The sequence below is a fragment of the Parus major genome, chromosome 6 (assembly GCF_001522545.3).
Source record: "Parus major isolate Abel chromosome 6, Parus_major1.1, whole genome shotgun sequence".
Taxonomy (NCBI): Eukaryota; Metazoa; Chordata; class Aves; order Passeriformes; family Paridae; genus Parus; species Parus major.
Window position 1 is genome coordinate 17690555 of NC_031775.1, and position 25067 is coordinate 17715621.

A 25067-nucleotide genomic window follows, 5' to 3' on the forward strand; every position below is an offset into this window, starting at 1 on the left:
TGGCAAAAAACTCTAAATCAGTATCATCTATAATACACGGTGTCTCCAAACAGAAACCACTAAGCACAATAGAGGGAATGTTTTGTTTAAACTTTAATGTTTCCTTTGCATTCTCTACTTGACAGCCTGCCTTACACCTTCTTCTACTTTCTATGTGTTTTAGCTAGTAGGAATAATCTTCCAGTTTGGATTCTTCTTCTCTACTGCAATTAATTGTGCTCCCGAAATAGTCAAATGAAAGATTAATAAATACCAAAGACACTTAGTTTTGCCTGAAAAAAAGCCACAAAAAACTAAAAGCCTCTGAAATGTAGGACAGCTCTCTAAAAAAAAAAAAAAGGCTGTTAAGCAGCAGGCAGTTTTAGGCTTGAGGCTTAAGACTTGCCTAATAATTTGTCCATTTCACTTCCCTATATCACAGCCTCGCACACTGATCTCATACTGTCTTTTCAAGGAGTCATCTCTGTGTGAATCCTAAGAAATCTGCCTGAAGATAAATGGCATTTAGTTTGAATTAAATCTGTTTTTCTATTCCTTTAAATATTCTTTTTTCTGATCACCAGGAAACAGCAAGACTGAGGACTCCCAAAACCTGAAGAACAGCTTGTTGCAACAGTGGGGATTGGAGAGGAGCGACCCAAGAGAAAACTGTTTCAAAACCGCTCCAGCACAAACCAACCTGGATGCTGCAGAAGACAGCAAAGGGGTCGCACTGTTGTTGTTCAGTTTGATCTCCTGATCATTGCCCAGGTTTGTCCCCTGGAACAAATGACTCAGGCCAGCCACTCTTCCCTTCTGGATGGCGCGCAGGGACTGCCGTTGGTATTCATCCCGCGCCCTGCGCGCTTTGTGGCTCCTCTCCTCGTCAGCAGCCTTGGAGCGGCGCACTGGACGGAATGGACAGGAGGACAGATTTAGGAAGACAAACAGCCACCTGCCCCTCTGCTTACAGAGCAGCTTAATGCCTTTATTCCTACATGAGCTGATTTTAAGAATGTATAAATTGCGACACATTACTGAAGGCGGATAACTTCCCTGACGCTTCAAACACAGGCCCACCTCTAGAAGAAGCCTCAAATTATCAATGATCTGATCACTACTGGCAATAACTGAGCCTCCACATATTGTGATTAAATCTGACACTTCTTTTGGCTGTAGTAAGAGACATTCTGCTTGGGGACATCTTTTCTCCTGGAAGTGCACCAAGTTCTATGTTTCAAGAAAGGATGTTAATTACTGCTTAAAATTAAGTATGTGTCCAACAGTGTTCTTTTCCACTATGAACATAACTAGAATTGAAGGGTCAACTCCCAAAATTTACCATTGTAAAAACTGGCACGTAGGTTGCACTTTGTCAGTGCTGTTTGCTTTCTGAAAGGCATACGCTATTTTTGTCATTGTACTTAATAGTCACAGATATCTCCAATTTGAAATTCACAGTCTAAAAATGGTTTCAGTAAAAATGGATACATTAATAGCCATTGGAAAGGGCGCGTTGATGCAATTGATGGGGTTACCTCACACTTCAGTCTCTGAAATCTTATATGGAGAACCAGAATTTGTACTGTAAGACTGAATACACACCTAAAAGTGGCACTGACTAGGGAGTCACCCATTTCTGTAACCTGAAATGGGGCTGCTGCTCTGGCCAGTGCCGCTCAGGCATCTGTCACTAAAGCTTCTTCATTTTAAAATTAATGTTCCAACAATCCTGTCTTTGACATGGTATTACTTAAATGCACTGAGAATTCTACTGCAAATATTCATCATCTATCAGCTCTTTTCTGGTGCCTTAGGCCCCATTTGGATGATTTTTTTGAGTCACAAATAACTGCAAGCAGGCAAATTATTCCAGTGCAAAACAAACCTTTAACATGCAGTGAAGCAAATATTAAAGAAGCTAGCTATGGCCTCCAGTAGCAATTATCAATCCTGCCATGACCATCCTGGCTTAGATCATACCCAGTTCATAAAGGGAACACTCCATTTCCTACTCCCTGTGACTGTACCTGTGACTAGCAATGCATGATATAATACCAGACAACTTCATTTCATTTGTCTTCTTGCATGCCTCTGGTTTACATTCCCAGTTAAAAGCAAGCAGAAGTATAACTGGATTTAACTTCCAAATTCTAAGAAGGTTTAATGGAATCAAGAAATAAAAACACTCAAAGCCAAATGAAATGAAATAAAACCTTGTGGGCAAATGAGGGAAATGGAAAAGACCTTTAAGCTTAGAATTATATAATATTATCATAAGCAGAAAAATATGCAGGACTAAAAGCTCATCAAGATAGCATAATAAACGAGTCATAGATGCTTCATATGCATACAACTGGCAGGATTTCAGTTTCACTTAACCACATACCCTGCAGTTTTGGCTAAACACAGTAATAAACAAATGCACAGCACAGGAAACATAAGTAATAGACTTCACTATTTATCTTACAGATCATTATTTTTAAGGGTAGATAATGTCATTTACATACACTGCTTCAATAGCTCCAGTATTTCTGTGATTTATCCTTTATAAAGCCACTCAGTAATGGTCACTTTTAAAGATGAACTTTTTGCTTGCAGCACTATGAGAGACTGCAAGGAAGAAGAGTGTGATGCAACTTTGCAACATCTAGAAACCCTCAACTGTTTGTCACCATCACAATATTCAGATTGAGGGTGGGCTGCCTGGAGCTTTCTGAGACTCTTTTCTACTGATGATTGGCTGCCTGGCAATGAGAAAGGCAAGGTATCTTCATGCCCCACTTTCCTCAATAATTGGCAGTCTTTTCAATAGATATTCCTATTGTATTTTTGCTAGCCAAATCTGGTACAATTTTGTACCATCAGAAGTCAGTGACCCAGACTACATTTTCCCAAACTATCAAACTTTAGTACTTCTTATCACAGAAATATGAGGTGAGGTTGCATAATTTGCAATCATTAAATATAAATATTCAGAAAATATTTTGGAAGTATGACATGCAGCCCTCCCTATGCATACATACACATGTATGCATGTGTGTTTACATTTATGTACATACCCATATGTATGTATATTTGTCTGTGTACACACAAGGATAGGGAAAGATGCATATAAGGATTGTATATACAAAATCATCTCTTTCTCATTAGGAAGAAATTTTATTGAAATTTCCCAGTGGAAGAATCTGAATTGTCCATTCATGTGTCATTGACCATAGGGATGCATAGGATCTCTTAATCCATTTTTTCTCATTACTGGACCCCTGATTTTCTCCCTATCTCCTTCCATGTAGTTAATCCCAAAAACATCTTTCTCTTTCCTCTACCTTTAGAAGTTGTCTAATACAGCTTCAGCTGGGGACCTGTGTTTCTAGATGATCCTAAGTTTCTTTTAATCTCTGATTGGTAAAGGGGCTTTTTGAGCAAATAATCAAAGTCACTGGCATCAATAACTGTTTGGTGACTGGAAATAGTACTGGGGATAAAGCCATCACAGTCAGGAATCTACATAAAGGTTTTTCACTATAGTCCAGACAAAATGATATTTACCACATGAACCATCCTCCCACTGACACTTCCCACAAATTTATCTATCTTGAGAAAGTCACTCAAAGTCTGAAGGTAAATCTGGATGTATTTTTGTAGAAGGTTTTTCTTACAATAGAATTTCATGACTATTCATATTTCTCTGTTTGGCTTTCAACCATCTCACTAGGAGGGAGAACTTTATGTCTGGATCAAGTCTAGCACAAATATTTTAAAATAGAAGAAGCCAAAATTCTACGTTACTTGTATTTCAAGACACATCGTAATCTTTCTGGTAACAAGAAAGCAAAAGTAGTCAGGACTTCTAGTACTGAGTTAAGTAGAAACAGATTATTTTTCTTAGCTGGCTGTCCTTCTACAGTAAATTTACTTCTGGCATGACCCCTGTGAAAAACACTAGTAGTGTAGTCAGTCAGTATTCTCAGTGGGGAAATTAGATATCTGAAAAAAAACCCTAAAAGCTCTGAATCACCATCACAGATCCATATTTCTAGCATAAATAATTACAAATAACAATTTATGAACTCTTACATCTTTCTTTTATTTCATGGAATAATGTAAGGACAGACAAGATGGGGAAATGAAGAATTTGTCAAGCCCATGGGAGATCTACGGTTCAGCCAAGGCCTGTAAGACCAGCTCCAAGACCAGTTTTCTCTTCTGGTATTGGTGATGCCAAGAACAGGTGCTCATAAAATGAAGAAATTTCTGCCCTGATGGAACTGGAGCTTGTGTAGAAATGTCTGAGCTGCTCAGAGAGATGGGTACCACTGTGACTGCAGCCTCAGCACAGCAGGCCAAAGATGGGTGACCAAACCCTCCTGGAAACTGGTAAATACATCCAAGACAGGTCCATGCTGCCATCATTATCTGGTTGGCATTGCTAGAAATGAATAGTTGAAAGCCAGCTCAGACATATCTCTGTGACACAGCGTGAACATCCTCCTAAGAGCAAGGAGCAAACCCCAAAGCTGAGTGTGCAGGGGCTCTTTGGCTCCTAGAGGGGCTGTTTTCCCTGTTTGGAAAACATTGTTTTCCATGAAGAGTTTATGAGAATCTGTTCTTTCTCTATGCTAACCTAACATGCCTCTTCTATATTTTCTGAGGATTGAGAAATCCCTATTTGCAGTCCTGGCAAAGTTCTAATACCAAATCTTTTGATATAGATGAGGATTAATTCATACTGCACTGCAGCTGAACTTGATCAAATAATTTTTGAAAGACTAGGACTTATCCATTTCCTATAATCTATTTTGTGCTTTTGGAGAGCACAAAGAAACTTTTTGATTTACAGTCAGATGTGTGGAAAGTGAAAAAAAAACCCAAACATATGCTTTGAGTATGCACTGGAATTTTAAAATTATTTTGTTTTAGTTTTCCCCTTATTAAAAATTTTTGGAAGCTTATGAGCTATTGAAAATTACTAACTAATAGATAAAATTCAATCTTCAGATTTTCTGAGTGCACATACAAATCACAGAGTGGTTTCATCCTTTCCTAAATGAAAAATATGACTTCTGCAATATGGCTTCAATTCAGCAATCTTATCTATAAGCATGTGAATAATCCCATTCCTATTCAACAATGCACTGTGAGACCTATTGGAGTTCAGAGGGCACATATATGTAAGGTTGAGCACTTGCTTAGTTAATGCATAGCTAAACTGGGGACCACTCACTTTGAAAGTCAGAATTTGATCAATGCTCCTGCCAGTAAACTCACTTGAATTTTTGGGGAACTTAAATACCCAAAGAATTCCTTTAAAAGTCAGGCAAAAATAAATTCATAGATGCATTTGTAGAGGAACATAAATATACAACAATATAAAAGAAGCTATAATGAGTCAGCCTGGTATCTTTCTTCCAAGAGAGACCAAAAGTAGGTGCTCAGGGAAAAGCAAAAGAACAGATCATTTCACTCATCTCTGTCTACATTTTTACTGGAATAATTTTTTTTCTGGAGATGAATAAAGCTGATCAGATGGTATCTGAGCACTTCCCTTCCTGATGCAGTTTGCAGGGCTTTGTAAGTGTATTAACAGAATGCCTTTTACAATATTCAATCAGATGAATATTCATGCTACAGCTTTTCCTATCATGTTTCACAGATTCTTTTTTTACTTTCACAAAGAGAGGTCACACTTAAATAAACTAGAAACCTAAAAATGGGACAGCGCACAAAAATGTCCAAAACTAATGAGAATACATACCCTCTGCTATCCAAGTTTAGTTTTGCTTCTCAGCTTCAAAAATAAGAGTTTGAACAGTATACTCTCTGAATAAGTCTTGCACTATTCATCTTTTCACTTGCCAACCAATATCCCTGCTCGACTTATTAACTTACAGCTGCCCTCTAAAATATCCCAATATATATCTTTTATATGAAATCAAAGTGTGTAATTGCTCTTACAAAATCATTTTCCCCTTCTAGCACCAATTTCCCAAGTTATTCTACATTTGTTATTTAGTATAATAAAAAGCCCTAAAATCATGTATTTCAATTAACACAGTAGTTCTATGGGCCATTATTGTTCTTTGGCAAACAGCAGAAGCAAACTGAACCAAACAACAGAAACTAATATTGGCACCACTTTTGCTTATTGCCTTGGCAATAAACAGCTGAGGGATAATGTGAGAGCAGAGATGAATCCCCATCACGTGCTGAATTCCATCTACTAAACAAATTAGTAGTGTCATCAATACCACTGAACATTTCTCTCCCCAGCACCTGCTGTTCCCCAGCAGCACTGAGCCCCAGCTCTGTGCAACAGGACAGGGCTCACTTCAAGGAGGCAAGACCTAAAGGAGCCTGGCCTTGTTCCTAAATAGTCAATATGATCTCCACTGCAGGTTTATAGAGGCAAAAAATGTAAATATTACATCTGCTTGTAATTCTCTTATGCATTCATACATTTATTTATTACTTAGAAAAGCTGACTTGTGGACACCTTTGCCTAACTTCACTAAATTTTCTCTCAGTGCCCCACAGGAATACTTGCAGACAAAATGGAAGGATTACCATAAAAAGAAAATAATATCTGTAACTGAAATAAGAAATGAAAAATCTGGTGAACCTGAGGTACTAATTAATTTCATAGCAATTTCAGAAGTTCCTGCTTCCAAATATTTGTTACTGACTATCTGCTGCACATTTTGGCTCCTGCAGTAAAGGAAATGGAAGATGTTAAAATGCCTGAGGAAACTCAGTGCAAAGTTTGATAGCATAGTCTAAACCATCCAGCAACTGGTCTCAGATAAGGCACTAAACACTGCATCTTCCTATCTTCAGTTGTTACACCCATTTGCTAATGGAGCACGGCTCTGAGCCCTCAAACCAACAGGGATAAATTGACACACCGAGATAAGCATAAGAGGATAAACAAGGATATGGTACACTCTAGTCATTAGTCTGCAGTTAGTTTAATGCTAAATCAATTACTGCTAACAGCATAACTCTGGCAGCACAGAATTTATAGCAGGCTGCAAACCCAGCAGCGAGAGAGGAGGTGCTGAGCTTTTGTTCTGCCCCGGCAGCTACTGCTGGTGACCAGGCTCAGCAGCTCCGAGCACCTGAGCTGCTCTTGGTCACCCTCAGGGTGAGGGAACAGAGCTGCAGGTACTGAGGCACACAGGCTGGAGGTGACAGAATTCCTCCAGAGCATACACAATACCCCAGGAGCTTTCATCAAAAAAAAGTACTGGTGGCAGACTACTCCCAGCAGCATGTGATACAGACACAAGGGTTTTAATAGACCAAAAATGCCATTACAGACCTCATGGTCAAAACCTTTCTTAGCTTATTCCTTTTTATCCCTCCCTTCTCCTATAATTATTCTATTGCAGTTTTGATGTCTGTCCCTGCACAAACAGCATTCCTCAAGAAAATAGAGGCAACAGTTTAAAACATCAGTTACCTCATTAATGCAATAGTAAGAAAATGGTACCTGGTTTTAGTAGTATTTGTAGTATTTTGTTTTATTTCAGTGTAAAGGTAACCCAGTTTCTTTTTTTTCTAACAACATGGTTGAAATGTGTTTTCTTTCCTTATATAGCATCAAAGAAATCCTGAAGTACACAATACCATCCTCTATGATGTATTGCCAGCTGATGCTGATTTTCTGCAGAACTAAAGGGCTAATTTTTCACCAACTCATTCTGCTCTCACGTACCCAAAATAAAGAAAGATAGTTTTTCTTTCCATATGAGTATGTATGCCTGGATTTAGATAATTCTCCAGAAAATTACTTTATCTTTATTGACAGTGTAATATACAGAGGTTTCATTGATCAAAATTAACATACCCTGTTATGAGCTTGGAAAATGGCAGCAGTGTATCATATAGATTTAATTCATCTTGTACAGAATGATTCATTATCAGATCAATTCCAGGTAATAGCTCTTCAGTAATTAGTCCTCAGCAATTAATGAAGTGATGACTAAATCCATAAAATAAACTAATTGTATATTTTGAAAGTTATTGCTAATGTGGACCTTTATTTATCTACAGTATTAATGTATACATCTATATAATAATATAGTTGTTTTGTTCCTTATAAGCTTTTAAAAATCACCAAAAAAAGAGTGGAAATTAATCACAATTATGATATTCATAAAGAATTCCAGGCTATCTAAAAGGAACAGTACTTCCACAGAGTGAGATCATCATCATCATCATCATCATCAGGTGGTTTTTTTTAGAGCAACAATCTAAGTATGATTTATTGGAATCTTTTGGAATGAAGTGAGTTTCAGCATTGATATCATAGCTTCACCCCACTACCATATGGAAGCAATTAAAATACTGATGAAGACAGATTTTATCTCTTCAGAGATAGCTGAGGACAAGCTGTCAAAATAGCTGTGCCCCGAGTTACTATTACTAAGCCAAAACTGTTAATTAAGTACATTAGACAGAATTTAATGATCTCAGTCATTGTACACAAAAAAATTTCAATAAGGCATCGACTCAGATTCAGAAAGAAATCCAAAACTTCTGTTTGCAATTTTAAGCTGGTAATTTCCACCAAAATAATACAGCACTTTGCCTTGCTCTGGGTAGAAGAGGTTTTTTTTGGCCACACCTTCTCCATTCTGCAAGTGTCCTTTTATCTGCTTTCAGAAATACACTAATGCTGTGAAGGTAGTTTTACTCACACTGTTCTTCCCACTCCTGGTCATCGTCGCTGTGCTGACTGTGCTGCTGAGCTTGCTTCAGGCTCAGGTACAGCTCCTTTGCCCGGATTTCTTCCTGCTGCCTGATAAGTTCCTCACCTTTCTGTCTTTCCTCTTCTTCTCTTTTCTAGAGAAAATGAAGTAAGCCAGAAGTGACTAAAGAGGAAGAATGTGCCAGAAGCTGAGACACTGCTTCAGTTGCTTCCTATCACAGAGAAGCTGCATTACCTTGAGTAAATCACTGTTTCTTCTAACTTTGGGCTTCTTACCTCTCAAAATTTTCTCACTGAATTTTTCCCACCTCTTAGGAATTCCTAAGGAGGAGGGCACATTTTGAGAGCACAGGTATCACAGGAATGAGGAACATGTAAGCATCTAAGATCTGAAAACTATACAGAAAACATTTTCTCACATGGCACCAAAGCCTGTGATATCCCCCAGGCCGTAAGCAAAGCTTGGTTTAAGTCCATGAGTACCCCCACCAAAGTTACTGCTGCCTTTCAGCACTACACACATCATCCACAGAACCTTAAAACTCAGGAACTGATGTATTGCTGTTCTTGCTTTAGTAACTGTCCCAGTGTATCATAACCAAAAGAGGGAATATTATTTTCCAAAAATTAAGATCACTGCATTTTGGAGGAAAAGGCAGATCCTTCAGCACACAACAGTCACTTTGCAAAATGTAGCTAAGAATAACATGCCAAAAAAGTTCCCTTCCAAGAAAGCCTTAAAAGAGACAGAAATCTGAGAAAGACTGCTTCTGCAGCTGGCCTCCTTCATATTATCAATAACACAGGAGCTCAATAAATGCAGAACTAGGAATCTGTATCTGTTTTCCATTGAATTTTACCAAGTCCCTTAGGCAGTAAAGAAGCAGATTTAAATCATACAGTTTAATTGAAGCCCACAAAAAACTCAAAACTGAACTTCATTAAGTGTTATTCATACTATTGAAATAACTTGAATTACAAATAAAACCAGTTTTTATTTAATTTTATAATGGAACCAACACTATACACTGATGGGTAACAAACCTACAGGTAAGAATTTTTTATGAGTAAAACAATGAGTAAAATCACCCTGAATTACTGTCCTAGTTACCTGACCTAAACTATAAGTAAGGGAAACCTGAAGTAGATTGTTGCAAAATGTTAATCCTATGACATTTATAGGATGAAGATTAAGGGTCCAACCCTTAATGTTATGTGATTCTATGAACAATATATTAGGCTGCTCTTATTATTTCTGAGAAAGAAAAGCCTAGTATTGTTCTTCAGTCAATGCTAATGCTACTATCTTGGATCATTTCTAACATTGTTCTTCCATTGTTATTTCCCAGCTCCTAAAAACATGAGCTGAGTGGACAATTCATTATTTTTGAATAGTCAATGCTTTTAGATAATGCTAATTTCAAAGCCAAGCAGCTTCCTCAGGAAAAAAATTATCATTTTTAATATCTCTGTAGAATTAGGGACTGCACATTTTAGCTGCTAGAAAATGGCTCTATTCTCTTCTTGAGAAAAATATGAGATTAACTGTTCTTTATTCTTATGAGGAGAATATTTATTCACTTATCTTCACTACCTAAAAAAATTCAATATAACCAGTCTATTCTTCAGGAAGATGGACAGACACAGAAGCAATGCTGGGTAATCAGAATATTTTCTATTCAACATCTTAAACCACAAGGTAAACTAAAAAATAGAGGAGGGTGAGTTAAAAAATCAATCTCACTGCAGTTTCCCTGAATCACACAAGACTTTTGTTGTAGGTTTGGGCTTGTTTTTTAATGTAGCTGTGGTTGAAACATTTCTAGTAAAAAGATGAAAGGGTCTAAGAACAAAAAGCCCACACACATACACACACACCAAAGACTAAAATTCAGGTAGAGTTTGAATTTTTAATGGAAGGCAACAATACCAACTAAGAAAATCCTACCTTTTTAACTGAGAAGGAGATTTAAGTCAAGGCAGAGACAACAACAAAAACTTAACACATGTACTTGATTCTGAATTCACCAAAACTTTTTCTCATAATTTCTCTTTTTACAGAATGGGGAGATTTAACTTCTATTTATTAAATTAGTGCATAGATGTGCAGGTATATTGCCTAAGGTGTGTGTGAGAAGAAACAATCCTTGCTGGTATGACACAGGAAAGAACAGTCATTCTTTTGTCAATATGACTAAACAGTGCATGCTTGTATTTAAAATGAACAACAATTGAACTTTTCACATTTACTCCACTGCAAGAATACAGCAAACAGTTTGTCTGCTTCTCCCCAGGAATCCAATCCTTCCCATCAGAGCTGGGAGTGAACAGCTGTAATACATAAAAACATCTTCTGCCTGAGAGTTGAGAGAGATCGTACTCTGTGCCTGACCCTTTCCGCTCTGCCAAAATAATTAGGAAGGTGACAATTCAGAACAGAGCTGCAAATTGTTGAGAAATACCAAGCTGCTGAAACAAATCACACTGGCAATTCAACAGGCAGCAGTAATCCTCTCCAGCCTTTACTCCACTGGAGAATTTGAACATGCTAAATGATCTTATCTATCCTCTGGCAGCCGAGAATTTACCACAAACTTGTTTCTGTCTATGTGTGTCTCGCCTTGTTTGACAGCTTTACTATGGGCAGCTCTACATAATATTTCATATTAGCCATAGTTAAGTTTTAATTTTTCAGTCCAAAGCAAATGAAAGGAGATTAGGTCATCACTGCTGCAGAAAGATTTAAAAAATACACTGAGGAAAAGGCCAAATAAAAAAGTGGTGTTTTTTCAGAGGAAAACTGGGCTGCCACAGCTCTTGGGGTCTTTCTGGGGAGTCTTACAGGATGCAGGGCCAACATCCTGCTCAGGGCAAAACCCACAAGGTATACTTGTTACAACAGCCCTCTCTGAAGCAAATACTGCCTGGGGTTCTCTCAGTGCTTCAGGCTGGCACAAAGTGTCTTTGGCACCCTGAAAGCTGCGGCCAGCTGGCTGCACCACAGCTGCAGCAAACCTCCTGAGCCCACTCAGCAACCACCTGGCCAGGCAAGACATTCAGGCCACCTAAAACACAGCTGAGAGCTCTCAGGGACTCCCTGCTCTGAGGAAGGAAATCTGGAAACCCCAGGGTCCCCGGCTGCAGGACAGGCTGCTCTCAGCAAGGCTGACACAGCCAGCCGAGTTCAGAGATCAGCCTTCTCTCCACACCCACCTGACAGGTGCGAAAAGAGCTCTGAGTAACAGCAGAAATATATCCAACTCCTTCCCAGCCTTTTTCTGAGAAAATACTCTCACTTGCAGAAAAGAAAGTGTTTGCAGAGGCATTATTTTCTTCTCTACTACCAGCTTCTCAAAAGGAACACAGGCTTTGCATCGCTTCACTGTGCATGTATTTGCACAGCCACAAATGTACGAAATGCATTCATGCTTTATGCAGAAGTTACGAGATTTCTGCCATGGATGTGTCCCAGGACATGCTATTCACACATCTCATACAAGGAGGTACCAAATTACTTTGATTCACAAAGACCCTGTGTTCCATAAACTGGAAAATAAAGCTAAGGACCGTTCCTGGTTGGGAGAGAGCTGGCATTTACTGCTGGAACAGGCTCTGCACAAGTAATTTGCCACAGATCCAGTGACCATCTACTCAAACTTTGTCTCTGGACCTTAGAGACTCTTCACAGCATGAATTCCTAACATGTAAGCTACCCTCATTAGTGGCTCAGATTTTCCAATTTACCCATGGAAAACACTGAGCTTTGCTAGTTTCTACCAGCAATCCAGACTGAAGACATTATCTTCAGAAGTGTAATCATTACTGATGTCACTGAGGAAGAGATTGTTCTTTAAAATTAATGGCAGTTATAAGTAGGATAGAGAAAACCTGAAGACCAGTTCCCAAGCAAAAAGAACATTCACAACATTGTTCAAGGGACAACCGCATAGAAAATAAAAGGATTACTGAACTGTGGACACCCAAAAGGAAACAAAATTAGGTATTACTGAATTATTGCAATTGTCATTGAAATAACCCAACTCAGGCCCTTTCAGCATGAATTGGGTGCTGAACCCCAGCAAGAAGCTGTTGTCATATTCCTATATATGCTGTCTTTGGGAAAGAGTTCAATGTTTTCTTGGCACAGCGAAGCACAGAGCTGAACTTACAGCTTATTTGCACTTGGAGATAACAGTCCCACTCAAGTGCTTGACGTTTACTTGGAGACAAGAGTTTTTTTCAGATCAAGACAGAATGCTCACTGCTCCATCATAAGAAGCCCACAGTACTCCAAATGGCAATGGTGACAGTTCACTGTATTCCTAAACTCTACATCTGGCAGCAATTTTCTGAAGAATCAGGTCCACAGCACTTGGGGGCACAGTAAAGCATTCAGACATGTGTTGAAAGCTCATCCAAGCTCAATAGAAATTGTATTCTTTCTACTGAGCATAAGGTTAATTAGATATTTCCTGAACAGAAGCACTAATTGTTCTGTTCTCTGAAGGTTGATTCTCAACCCATCTTCTTTGATGAGACACATTTCATCTCCCAGGGAATTTTTAAGGAGCAATCTAGCTCTGCTGTCAACTCTGCTTATATTATTAAATTTGGCAGGTATCTGATGTTGTCATAAGGACAGTACTTTGCTATTAATATTCTCTTGCTTTATGTAGACCACATGAAGACTGAACTGAGAGAAGAGCTCTTTTATTTCTAAATGTAGCTGAAAGATACCCACCCCTAGCTGGATGACACTCACATCTTTAATTTGCCTTAGCTCTGCACATTGTTCAGACTCTTAATGACAGCTACTGATAAGCACAGAAAATTATGCCTATGACCTCATAGCCTTTGTGAATTAGCAAAAGATTAATAATAGTAATTGGCTTTCTTATTTATGCTTTGCAATAGGTGCATAAAAGAATAGCTGTCCTTAAACTGCAAAACTAGAGTAGTCAAAATTTATATTCTAGCATCATAAATTAAAGGCAATTCTGCTTAAGAAACACCAAGGAAACCAATACTTTTCAAATAGTGTTGGAAAAGGAAATAGGGATCATCATTCACTTTGATATGTAAGATATCATTTATCTAGTGCAGACAGCCCTAACGTGCCATGATAGGTCAGGAGGAATAAAAGCATCTTAAAAAGGAGTGTTTAGAAATTAAACATGCCAGCAGAAACAAGACAGTTTCAATTTACCAAGTCAAACTGTTTCAAGAGGATGAAGCATTAGCAGAGACTTAACTTTCCATATCTCAGTCTGGAGACTTCTTTAAACATGTCTGGTCATCATCACAGGATGATTACCAGTGCATTAAATATTTTAAAGCTGTTGAAGCAAGCTTGCCCCACAGATCTGCATCAAATTCCACATCCCTTTCTTCATTCTATCAATTACCTTTGTCATACATCAGTAGATGCATTAATTCATCTTTTTCCATGTACCTTAGTTGTAGTCCCTTATTGCAGTTGAATGTGGATGCCAGAAACACAACTTCCTTTTCCTGTCTAGATACACACAATGTACAAGACCTGATCTTTCAAGAGCAAGTAACAGATAAAGCTGCTTTTCTGAGTAGCAAAGGAGTAGTGTCAAAGCACCAGGAATCAATCCTGCATTTGGATCTCTGCTGGTCAGTCCAAGTCTCTCCTGACAGATCTCAAATTATAGACCTAATTGAAGAGCCAATGCTGAAAGTGGAATAAAGTCTCTCTTGTTGGATTAATACAGGAAATGCTGGGAGAACACTTGACAAAGGGTATTTAAAAAAACAATCACTGCATCATATCTTGTTTCCAGACTAATTCCTTAAGCCAAAGTGTTCCTTTCAGCTGGGTCTTGTTTTGAAAACTTTGTTCCATTTATTTAATTTTTTTCAAATTCTGTCTTCAAATGCTTTATTTAAGAAAAACCATTGAGAAAGAAGGGGTTTCTACTTGCTTAGTAGAATAAATGTTTGAAACTTTAGGTAGAGAGATAAAGAAATCCTGGCCAAAGTTAAGTACTTGAAATTCAAAGTAGAAACTGAAACATAATCTCAACCCACTTCCAGCAGTGTTCCATGTTCCTACCAGGCACACAGCTGGATGGAGGACACCTGCTCATGTCCTGGGAAACTGGAAACACAGATCACTCTGACATTAGCTTTCCATCAAGATGAAAATGAGCAGAATTTGATGCCATTCCTTGTAATTGTATCAACAACTGAACAACTAGTTTTCCTTAGTAGAAAGCTATGAATACTGGCCACTGAAAGTCTCAGAAATTGCTCACTCTGCTCTTTGAAAAAGTCTCTTTGAAACAGAACAGTAACAGTGAGCTTGTGGGCATTTTCCCCATCAAGTGTCCTGTAAATCAGCCACAGAGATATAAGTGAACACTCTGCCAGCCTTTGTTCAAGAGGGTTTTGCTTTCCAGAGAGCAAAGAGTGTTTAATTAGGTAGTAATTTAGTGTAAAATAATGCTCTGCTCATTATTCATATATTAATAAAGCACTTAAAAAGTATACTTTCATTACTCATTGACATCAATTTTCAAAGGCCCCATTCTCTCCTGTGAATTCAAATTAATTGTGCAAAGGTAAATCAGGAATTCAGTGCAGCCTTCTCTGCAAGAACCACCCTGGCTTTGAGCTCCACACCTCAAATCCCAGGCCCACAGTCTGCAGAGTGACAAGAAATTTGCTGTTTGCAATCAAACCACATGAACTTAACACTGAGTTTTCAGCATTCCTCCCATCACAAAGGGAAAATGGGAAAAGTCTATCCCTGCTTTCCACACCTTAAATCACTGTACCAGGAAAGGAGGAAGAGACTCAGTGAGCTGTCAGCAGGGGAGAGGAGCGTGGATGGAAGTTGCTGGATGCTTGGAGTCAGATTTTCTCCAGGCTTTCTCCATGGAAACTCTGCCAGCCTGCACATCCTGCCCTCAGAGGACTTCTCTGCACACTGAACCCATTATATTTTACTTTCTCATTTTTAAACATGTTCTTCTCTTTATCAAGTAATATGAAAAGGGTGGACAGAGGCATTTCCTATTTAGTTTTGAAATTGCTATTTTCAACTAGAAAATGTGAAAAAAAATATTATTTCCAACAAACATTAAAATACTGTAACTGAGTTCACAGAAAGTTCACTATGAAGTCAATAAAAATCAGGCAAATGAATTTCTCCCAGCAAAGCCAATTGGACTTTTCCCATATTTTGAGTAGGGGAAGGATCCTCCCCTTATTATTTTGGAGGAAGTAGTGACACAGTTTTGAAGTTCATTATGTGAACAAACTCATCCAAAATACACAGAATACATTCAAGCAAACTAACTTAAAATGAGATCTTTCCCAATTGTACATTTTTTTTCCCCAGGATGATTCACCCAGCACAGCTGACTGAACAATTCTGTTAATGTGTGAGCTGAATAACCAGTTTGATTGTTCTGGCACTTCTGAATGAGACCTGTAATTTTTTCTCATCGCTCACCCAGCTGTTCTGCTGAACACCATGTAGCTATCTGTATATTCCAGAATGAAAAATTACAGCTCTGGATTTTAAAGTTTATTAATAAGCATGCACTGAAGGTGACAAGAACTATGAATCTATATGAAAATACTATTAAAAAAAAAAGCTAAATTGCTCTATGCAAACCTTCAGTTCCTCCTGAATTTTTTCTTCCTCCAGTTTGGCTGCTTTCCGATCCTCCATTTCTATTTTCCATTTTTCTGCCACTATTCTGGCTTTTTCTTGAGCCATAGCATCACGGAATTTCTTTGTTATTTCAGCTTCCTTTTGTCTCCTTCAGAAAAGGATGTGAAAATAGAAATTTAATGCACTAATTTTCTTAAATTGAGGATCAATACTTACTTTTTGCAAAAAATAATTAGCATAAGACTTCACAGAAAGATGCAAGCAAAGAATTAAAATGTATTTAACAAGAGAACTACCACAAATCATATTTGAAGAGAGCAGATAATTTACAATTTTTGAAAAATTATTAATTAAAATGGCACTTCTAAGTTAGACAAGCACTTCTTGGATGTCTTTAAGTCATACCTTATATTTTTCTATTAGTCTAGCAAAGCATGGTTGGGAATTTATTGTCTTACAAATAGCAGTACAAAATTCTCCCAAATTTTAATGCTAGATTGTTTATTAGGACTGACAACAAAAAGAGCACAGGTTGAAGGTTTCAATCCCTGCTTAAATATGCAAGCACTCAAAGCAAGAATAATCTCATATGAAAAAGGATAAGAGAATAACCAGATATTTAAACAGTTACTTTTCAGTGCTGCACTACAAGGGAAATGTGTGGGGCAGGTGGCCTAATTCCTAACAATATCAAGCATCAAAACACTTTTGAATCTCCCCCAAACCTGGAAAAGGCCCTGCTAGAAACAGCCACATGGCACTTTGTATAATGAGTTTTTGAACTGCTGGAATAAGAATTAATACTAGCAAAATGCAAATAAAACCAATTTTGAAAGGATTTTATGTACCAAACCCCCATTGTGGTCTCAGAACTGTGATATAACAAACATATCTAATTTAATCATCTCAAAACCAGACTGCTTCATTTTTCTTTATTTACAGGCTGGTCAATGGTCTAGCTAAATTTCCCAAGAGAGGAAAAAGTTGGCACCACTTTTTTTTTTGAAACGAGGGGTTTTGGCTTTCGATATTCAGTAAAAACAATATTCAATAAAAAGGACATTTTTAACAGGCTGAAAGCCTGACAAAACAAGTGAAAGCAAACGTTCACAAAACACACTTACCAGCTTTACCCACCATTACCTGCCACCTTTCTACAGGGTCAAGTCTCCCATTATGCCAAGTGGGCCCTGAACTCAGATTCTTAAATCCTCACCATAATTCTTCTGCCTCCTTCTGTGCCTGCTGCCTGGCCCGCTCTGCTATGAGCTCCTCCGAGATCTGCTCGTAGGGTTTGTCCCCCGGGGCTTCTCCCATCACCCAGACCCAGACCTCACCGTCCTTGCCCCGCAGCCAGTGCACGTGTTTGCCGTTACCTGCAACAGCCACCGAGAGCAAAACATCAACACTGCCTCCAATCCTACATAAACACACATGGAAACGTGGGAAGCCTGTAGTTTAGAAAACATTAAGCTTGCAATTTACATTTCAGAAGAAAACGTTGCTCAGAGGTCCAATGAAATCTTTGATGGAAACTGGTCAAAGGCTGGGGCAAAAAATTAAAAAGGTTTTTATGCTGCAGATTACGCATTCTTTGAAAACTCACTGTCCCACTTAAAAATAAAAAATATTAATTCAGGCATGCATTTCCCAGAATTCCAGTATTATAATCCCTTTTTAATTGCTATATTTCTTGCTTCACTCAACAAGGGATGAATGAAGAGCGTGGAAAAAGAGATGGGGCAAAACCAATAACCAGTGACATTATGTGACTAAAAATGCTCTGTGCACAGAGAATGTTGAGTGTTGAACAGGTAGGGAGACTTCATGGGAACACCTTCAAAGAAACCAGGAATTTCCTGCTCCCACTGTGTGAAGCAGGAGTTTCAGGGAGTCTGCATACTCAGAGCACACCACTCAGTGCTGCAGAGCCTATTCTGCTCACATAAGCAGTAGAAAGGGATTAAATTTCTGGTTCAATTTTCATGATACAACTGACACAAAAATCTATGGTTACTGTGTTGACAGAGTGATTTTAATAACACCAAAAGAAAGCCTGAGTGCTCTTTACAAAACAGAATGCATTTGGTGAACCATTGGGTACAAGAACCAGCTATAGGACTACAAAAGGCACTGGATTAGATCCTACCTGAATACATTTTAATAGCTATTTACACTACTTGACTTATTGTGGTTTTGTCTCCTTCTTCTGCTTTTATACATACAACTGTCAAATATTATAAGCATTTTAGAGCTTCTTAAAAGGAATTTTTAGAAACACCTCTTAGGCACCAATTTTTATGTTTTATTTCTTGCAAATTTGTTGAAAATGTCCTCCACAAAAGGAGATTCTGCTACAAAGATCATTGCCAAGATGGACAGTGGATTTATTTTAAAGAATTCAGCCTGCAAGGCCATAAAGGGTCAGCAGTTTGCATCATTTTCTGTATAGTACAGTCCCCTAGATTTTATCCTCTCACCAAAGCACTGATATGAGAAAATTGTGCATCACAACGTATCTTCTAAAAATACCTTGTCTCATTTGGAAACATAGAGAAATGGACTACTTTTCCTAAGTAGTTTTTCTCCAGTGTTCCCCTGAGGGTTAAAAGAAACCTGTCCTACTTGAACAGGCAGGCTTTGCTTCCACTTTTCCTCCATCTCTCTCTACTAGCATCAGCTTCGCTACTCTCACCTTCAGCTCCCACTTGTTCTGTGCGAGGACATATCCATTTAACCAGATTAAGTTTCCCAATGCACAATCAATGAAGTGTTTCTGACATCCCAGGCTGAAGGCAGAAAGCTGCAGGAGGCAGTGGAGTGGGGCTGTTGACAGCAGCAGTGTCAGCGCCAGCCCACACTCACAAGTGTTGACAATCCAGACTGAAGGCAATGAACGGATCGGATCTCGCCATGAAAGCCAATATTCTATATCAAATTTGAAAATGTAATTTATACGAATCCCCAGCGTTGGCCTAACGCTACTAACTTCAAAGAGGGGTGGAAATTTAAGCTAATAGTGTTTTCCTTCAATAACTCTCAAAAGCATTTGCTCTTTCACAGTCTATCAGATTATGTCACAGGTTATAAATGTGAATGTATTTCATTGTGGTTCTTATTCTGTACATTTCTGTGTTCCTGTCAACACAACATTTATGTTGTATTTTTTGGACACAGCATTAGAACACCATCTGCTGAGACCTGACTGGCCATATCAATACTTGCCTGCAAGTGCATTTCGTGGTAAAGTATCTTGAGAAGTATGGAATGATTTCCCAGGAGTACTGACTCCATATAAGCAAAGGCAGTTTTTGTTTTAAAAGCATGTCTTCTTTCTTGTGAGGAATTTGAATATCCTAGTTGCTCTCTTTTATTTAGTACTTCAAAGCAAACATTGCAAACACCACACCTTGTATTAATGGATCTGTACCATAGCTGGTGGATACAAAATCCTACTCCAGTTGTGAGACAATTTCACTATTTCTGTTCATTTATGAGCTTATCAGAGGAAACCAGGGAAAAAAAAAAACAAAACAAAAAAAGCCCAAACTTTTCAGGTAAGCAGACAAATTTTATCTTTGCTTCTCCCAAGGTTTTCTGTGCCAAAGGTTTATTAATGTGTTTCTCAGAGGCACAACTTACCCATTGCAACCCATCCTGAAAAAACAAACAGCTGATTTGTAGACATGTCTTGAGAAATTGTTCTCTTTCTTTTAAAACAATAGATCTTTTTTATAAAGTTCTAGCCAGTAGATGTACAAACTCCTTTGAAACCATCTGTATAATGTATTGTTGGCTCAGCACTACACACAGTACAGAACTCTACTGTATATGCATAAAGTACATGTTCTAGTATAGTTCAAGCTGAAAGATTTGTGTATTAAACAACCTGGCAATTTTAGCCTTTAGCATTAAACAGATAGACCCCTATATATGTAATTTTAAAACAATTCAACTTAAGCACCTATGCCTTAATTCAGATTTTTCTTTAGAAGGCCTTTTCACATCCAACCACTGAATTGACTTCAAGAAATGACTCCCATGCAAACCTTCCCTTAAACCTCTGCTCCCATAAAGCTGCAGCTGGGCTTTACTGTACAATCTGATCATAAAACTCAGTTGTTTCTTAGCACAAAATAACATCAAAATTGAACGTGCAGAAAAAAAATACGAGCACCTCAGGGAGAAAATCTGGCACCATGAAAACAGAATTCCTGCCATACAAAAAAGCCTCTGCAGCCTGCAGAATTACATTCACAGTGAGAGGGTCAGCTCTTCTAGGCTAATATTTTAAACCCCAGAACCTATCTGCAAGATCAAGAAAGTCCAGAAAATTATTTTCCCTAATACTTGTAGGAAACTAGTGTTGTCTGCTTTGCAAGCACAGAATTACCACAGCTGAGGGCTGATTCTAACAAAATAACTCTTTTAAGTTTAAAGGAAATTTAAAAAAATGCTTTAAAATGCCTCTCAAGTATTAAATATTTTCTGCCAAGTAAGATGTTTTGTTAATACACTTTATTTCCAAATGAAAGAGAAATACACAAAAAAAAAGAAAAATTCTACTAAATATAAAAGGAAGAGACAGGTCCTGACTAAGCAAATTTGAAATGTAGATGAGAAGGAGGCGAGAGAACCTCGTGTTTCCTGCTCAGCAGCAGGCTTCTGAGCCCAGCCACAAAGCCTAATGCAGAGTCAGGAAACAAAAATTAAATCTCTGAGCCCCAGTCTTGTGCTCTGACCACAAAAGGACTTTTTTCTTCTTGGAGAGACCGTGGCAGGCTGCAAATAATAACCCTTAGGAAGCAGTGGACAGCAAAGTTAGTCTGGATTGGAGAGTAGAAATGGAAGTATTTTAGAAACAAGCACTGCTTTATCAAGAAAACTTACTGAATAATTCACCAGGTTTTCCCCATCCCTACTCTTCAGATCAACGATTTATCAGCTTTAATATTCCACCATTTTTCACCTGAAACAACTTTGTAACACCAGAAGAAGACAACATAAACTTTTGAAGTTCTTTCTACCTGAAGCTCATCCATGAATTAGTATCTCACGTGGAGCTCCTGGCACTGCCTTGAGACCAATAAACTGGCTTCTGGCTCCTTACTCCAGACAAATGCCAGGTCAGAAAATGCAAAATCAGGTCTCTCAAACTGGCAGTACAAAGGGATCACATCAAAAACTTTCTTGGAGATCTAAAGCTAGAGCCAACAGCAACTCAAGTTTGTACATATAAACACACACCATCAAAAGTAAGAGCAAATCTCGTTCTCTATTTGTCTGTTATTTGCACAGTCAATTCTATAACAGCAATGAAAGTGTAAAACAATGCCCTAGAGAGCAACAGGAAAGTGGAGCTGTCACCTACAAGAACAGTGAGGCTGTGCCAGCAGCACTCGCGGCCTGTGCGCGTACTCCAGGAGCGGAGCCATGGGGCACCACTGGCTGCTCTCGGCCTGCCCCAGGGCCAGCAGGGCATTGTCACCTCACCCCTGCCATGGCCAAAGGCTACCAGGGAACACCCACCCTGTCTGGATAGCTGGGGACAGAGAGAAGCACCACAGCTGATGGGGAATCACGGCTGTGTGCGGAGCTCAGGCCCGTCTGGGTTCCAATCCTGCCAGCTCAGACCTCCAGGTTGTGTCTGAGGCTTGTAACAAACAGAGACACGGGCCTCACACTGCCTCTGCCAGCTGGAACAGAGGAGCTGAGCCACTCACTCACTGGGTTCAAGAGTTTTATGGGTTCTTAGGCTCCTTTTTCACATCTCCAAACAAAAGCTGGAGCTTTGGAAATAATGGAATTTGGAAAAACTAGAGCAAATAGAATACTGCTGGAGTCACCTTCCTTTCTCCAAGCTTGGTCAGCATTGCTTTTTACAGTCAGAGAGCCCCCAGCAGCCCCTGTTTGTGATCCATCCCATGCTCACACAGGAACTATTCCAAGGAGCTAGAGGCCTGGTTTGGTGTCAGGATTCCCAGCTGTGCCATCACCCAGCCTGCCTGCTTAGTCCAGCAAAAGGACAGAGCACCAAGCACCCTCCTGCCTTTCCTTGGTAGGGAGTACCACAGGCTGGAAATGCAGAAAATTATGTGATCACTGATTTATCATCTCAGAACCACAGGACAGCATTCAAATTCTGCTAGATGTTTTACTAAGGAATCTGCTATTTCCATGAACAGCCTTTTTTCTCTGGGCTTCACACCACAATTTTCCTGCCTGGAAGCTACAGATCTCTGCTACAGCAATTGACTGTCCTTCCTCACCCACTGGGAAGTTTTGTACTCACACAAGTATCTTTTGACTCTCTACAGAAAACATCTCTATTCTTTTCTCTCTCTGGGCTAGAAAAAAACTTTTGAAATTTATTATGCATTTGAAATAGGCTGCATGTGCACTAAAAGCTGATCAGCCTGATCTATGTTTGCCATGGAGAGCTGAACCATAGCTCATGGAGTTTTCTGTGTTTGTAGGGTTGTGGTTTTTTGTTCTTCTGCAATTCAAATATCTGGTACACTCTGGTCTAAGCACAATGTCCTTTACTTGAGATTTCTTGGCTTTCCAAGAAAATTATTTTTATGGCTCCTTTAAAGTTGAGGCTTGAGCTTTGTTAGTCTGCAGGGTAGATGAGGTTCCATTCAGAGTTTCATTAGCTAGAGGGCATGTGTTAGAAGTGCATTGATTAGGATGAAAATGAGGATGTGAGCTTTAGGCTGTTCTCAGTTCCTCAAGCTTAGCCAATATAAGTATTGAATTATCATTTTTTTTTACAAACACACAAACAGAATTTCACTTCTAAGGAGAAAACCTAGGAAATTACTGTGAATGTTTTTGAGAGACTATTCAGACAAAGGACAGAATGTACTTCTCAAAACATTAACTTCTGTAAATCCATTAAAATCTGCAGAGAATAACTAGATGGTAATGAGGAAAGTAACAAAAATAGCATCATCCCACAATAAACTGAAAATCTACAATTAATTTGTGCACTGCCCCTGCTAATAGTCATAGAAGTGTATTATATCCCTCTTTTCCCAAAATACAATCAAAAAACCCCCTCATTGCTATTCTTAAGAAGAATGGGGGGAAATTCTGCCCCTAACATTTCAATTTACACACCTTTGAATTTCAACACTGTGTTATGTGCCTTTCTATTTAGGGGAGGATTTGTGAAGGGAGCAAGAAATTCAGCTGATTACATTAATATATCAATAAGGGTTGCAGGATTTCAGCATTGCTGAAAAATCAGCCTTTTATGGCTCTCCAGCTGCTTCCTGATCATATAACAAACTCAATCTTCTGTTTATGGAATTACAGCCTGTTACCATGGAAATAATTATGCTGCAATAAACCCCTGCAGGATCAAATAAAGGAAGAGTGACTGAAGAGAGCAAATATTAAGGGAGAAAACAGTTAGTCAGATAAGACTGTGGTAATTAACAAATGTAGCAGGGGTAACTGTACACAACACTCAAAGGTAAGTGGGTTTGCATTAGGACATGGTGTGTGTATATATGCAACATACACAAGGAGGTTTGCATGTTAAAAACCAAAAAGAAGAAGAAGGAAAAAGAAACACAGAAATACCATTTAAGCAGCATCTATCCAGTATGTTAAAAATGATTTTGTGGCTCCCTGACCAAGACACACTGTCACACATAACAGTTTTGTAATTGGACCAACTTCAACCAGGAGATAACATTCAAAACTCTTTCTTAAAGACTTTGTTCCAACTCCTTGTACAATCTAGAGGCAGCCTCTTGTCTGTCCATTTTAATGGCTGACCCTTTCACTGTAAACAGCATAAAAATATAGGTAAACATCAGAGGAAAATTGGAAGTTTTAAAGTCATTTCCAGCAGTATTGCTCATTTGAGATTTCTTTTTCTTCATTACAAAATGTCAAGAACACATCTTTGTATTTTCTGATTCTTCATCCAAACTGAACCTTGCAAAGTGTAGAAGCTAGTTACAGGGCTTGGTTTCTCACACAGACCTTGCACAAAGCTTCCAGGTTTTCCCTTTGAGAATGAAATCAAACCAAGTCTGCATGGCTGCTTCAGGGTCTGCTAGAAATGCAAAGCAGGAGGATAAGGGTTCTGGATCACAGAATGAACAGGGAACCGTGGATCATTTTGTGCACCAGGCTCTCCTGATTAATGCAGCGGGGCAGGTTTGCACTGGCTCCTTTTGCCAGGCATACAGGACCATGGAAGCAGGGAGAACTGTACCCTACAGTGAGGCTCTTCAGCACCACAGCAAACAAGTGGACTCAAAGATTATTGAGCTGCCATCAGTGTCTGGCTAAATCCACTGCTGACTTGAACACGTTGAGCTTTCCTGTACCTTCCAAATCCTGCTCTCAAAATCTGGTTCCTTTGTTCTTGAATATTTTAGTAATTTACATTAAAAAATTGCAAAACCAGCTAGAAAATATTGAATTATCTTGGGCAAATCCCATTCTCCCCTTGGCTACAGTTCTGTCCTCTTTCCACACCAAGTATTCACGAGTTTGCAGATGGTCACAACCTCATGTCATTAGTGGGGCACAGTGTGTGGGAGAAAGTCCAACACTGCTGTGTCCAGACGGGCAGAGGAACACGAGGCTGCAGAGGAACACAGCAATGCCCTCCATGCCAGAGGCTCACAGACCCAGCAGCCTCTCTCAGAGAGTGCCAGATGCCAGGTGTCTCAGGGAACAGGAGCACTGAGGGTTGCATGTGGG

General features: G+C 38.9%; 1 protein-coding gene across 1 annotated transcript in view; it reads right to left on the bottom strand.

Moving 5' to 3' along the window:
• The window catches only part of SH2D4B (SH2 domain containing 4B), a 57309-nt gene that overhangs the window by 25978 nt on the left and 6264 nt on the right, over nt 1-25067 (bottom strand). Inside the window, exons 2-5 of the mRNA XM_015633403.3 lie at nt 17557-17716; nt 16341-16488; nt 8682-8826; nt 680-887 (exon numbers count right to left, since the gene is read on the bottom strand). Of these exons, the coding sequence (XP_015488889.1) occupies nt 680-887; nt 8682-8826; nt 16341-16488; nt 17557-17716 (661 nt within the window). The remainder of the gene's footprint in view (nt 1-679; nt 888-8681; nt 8827-16340; nt 16489-17556; nt 17717-25067) is intronic.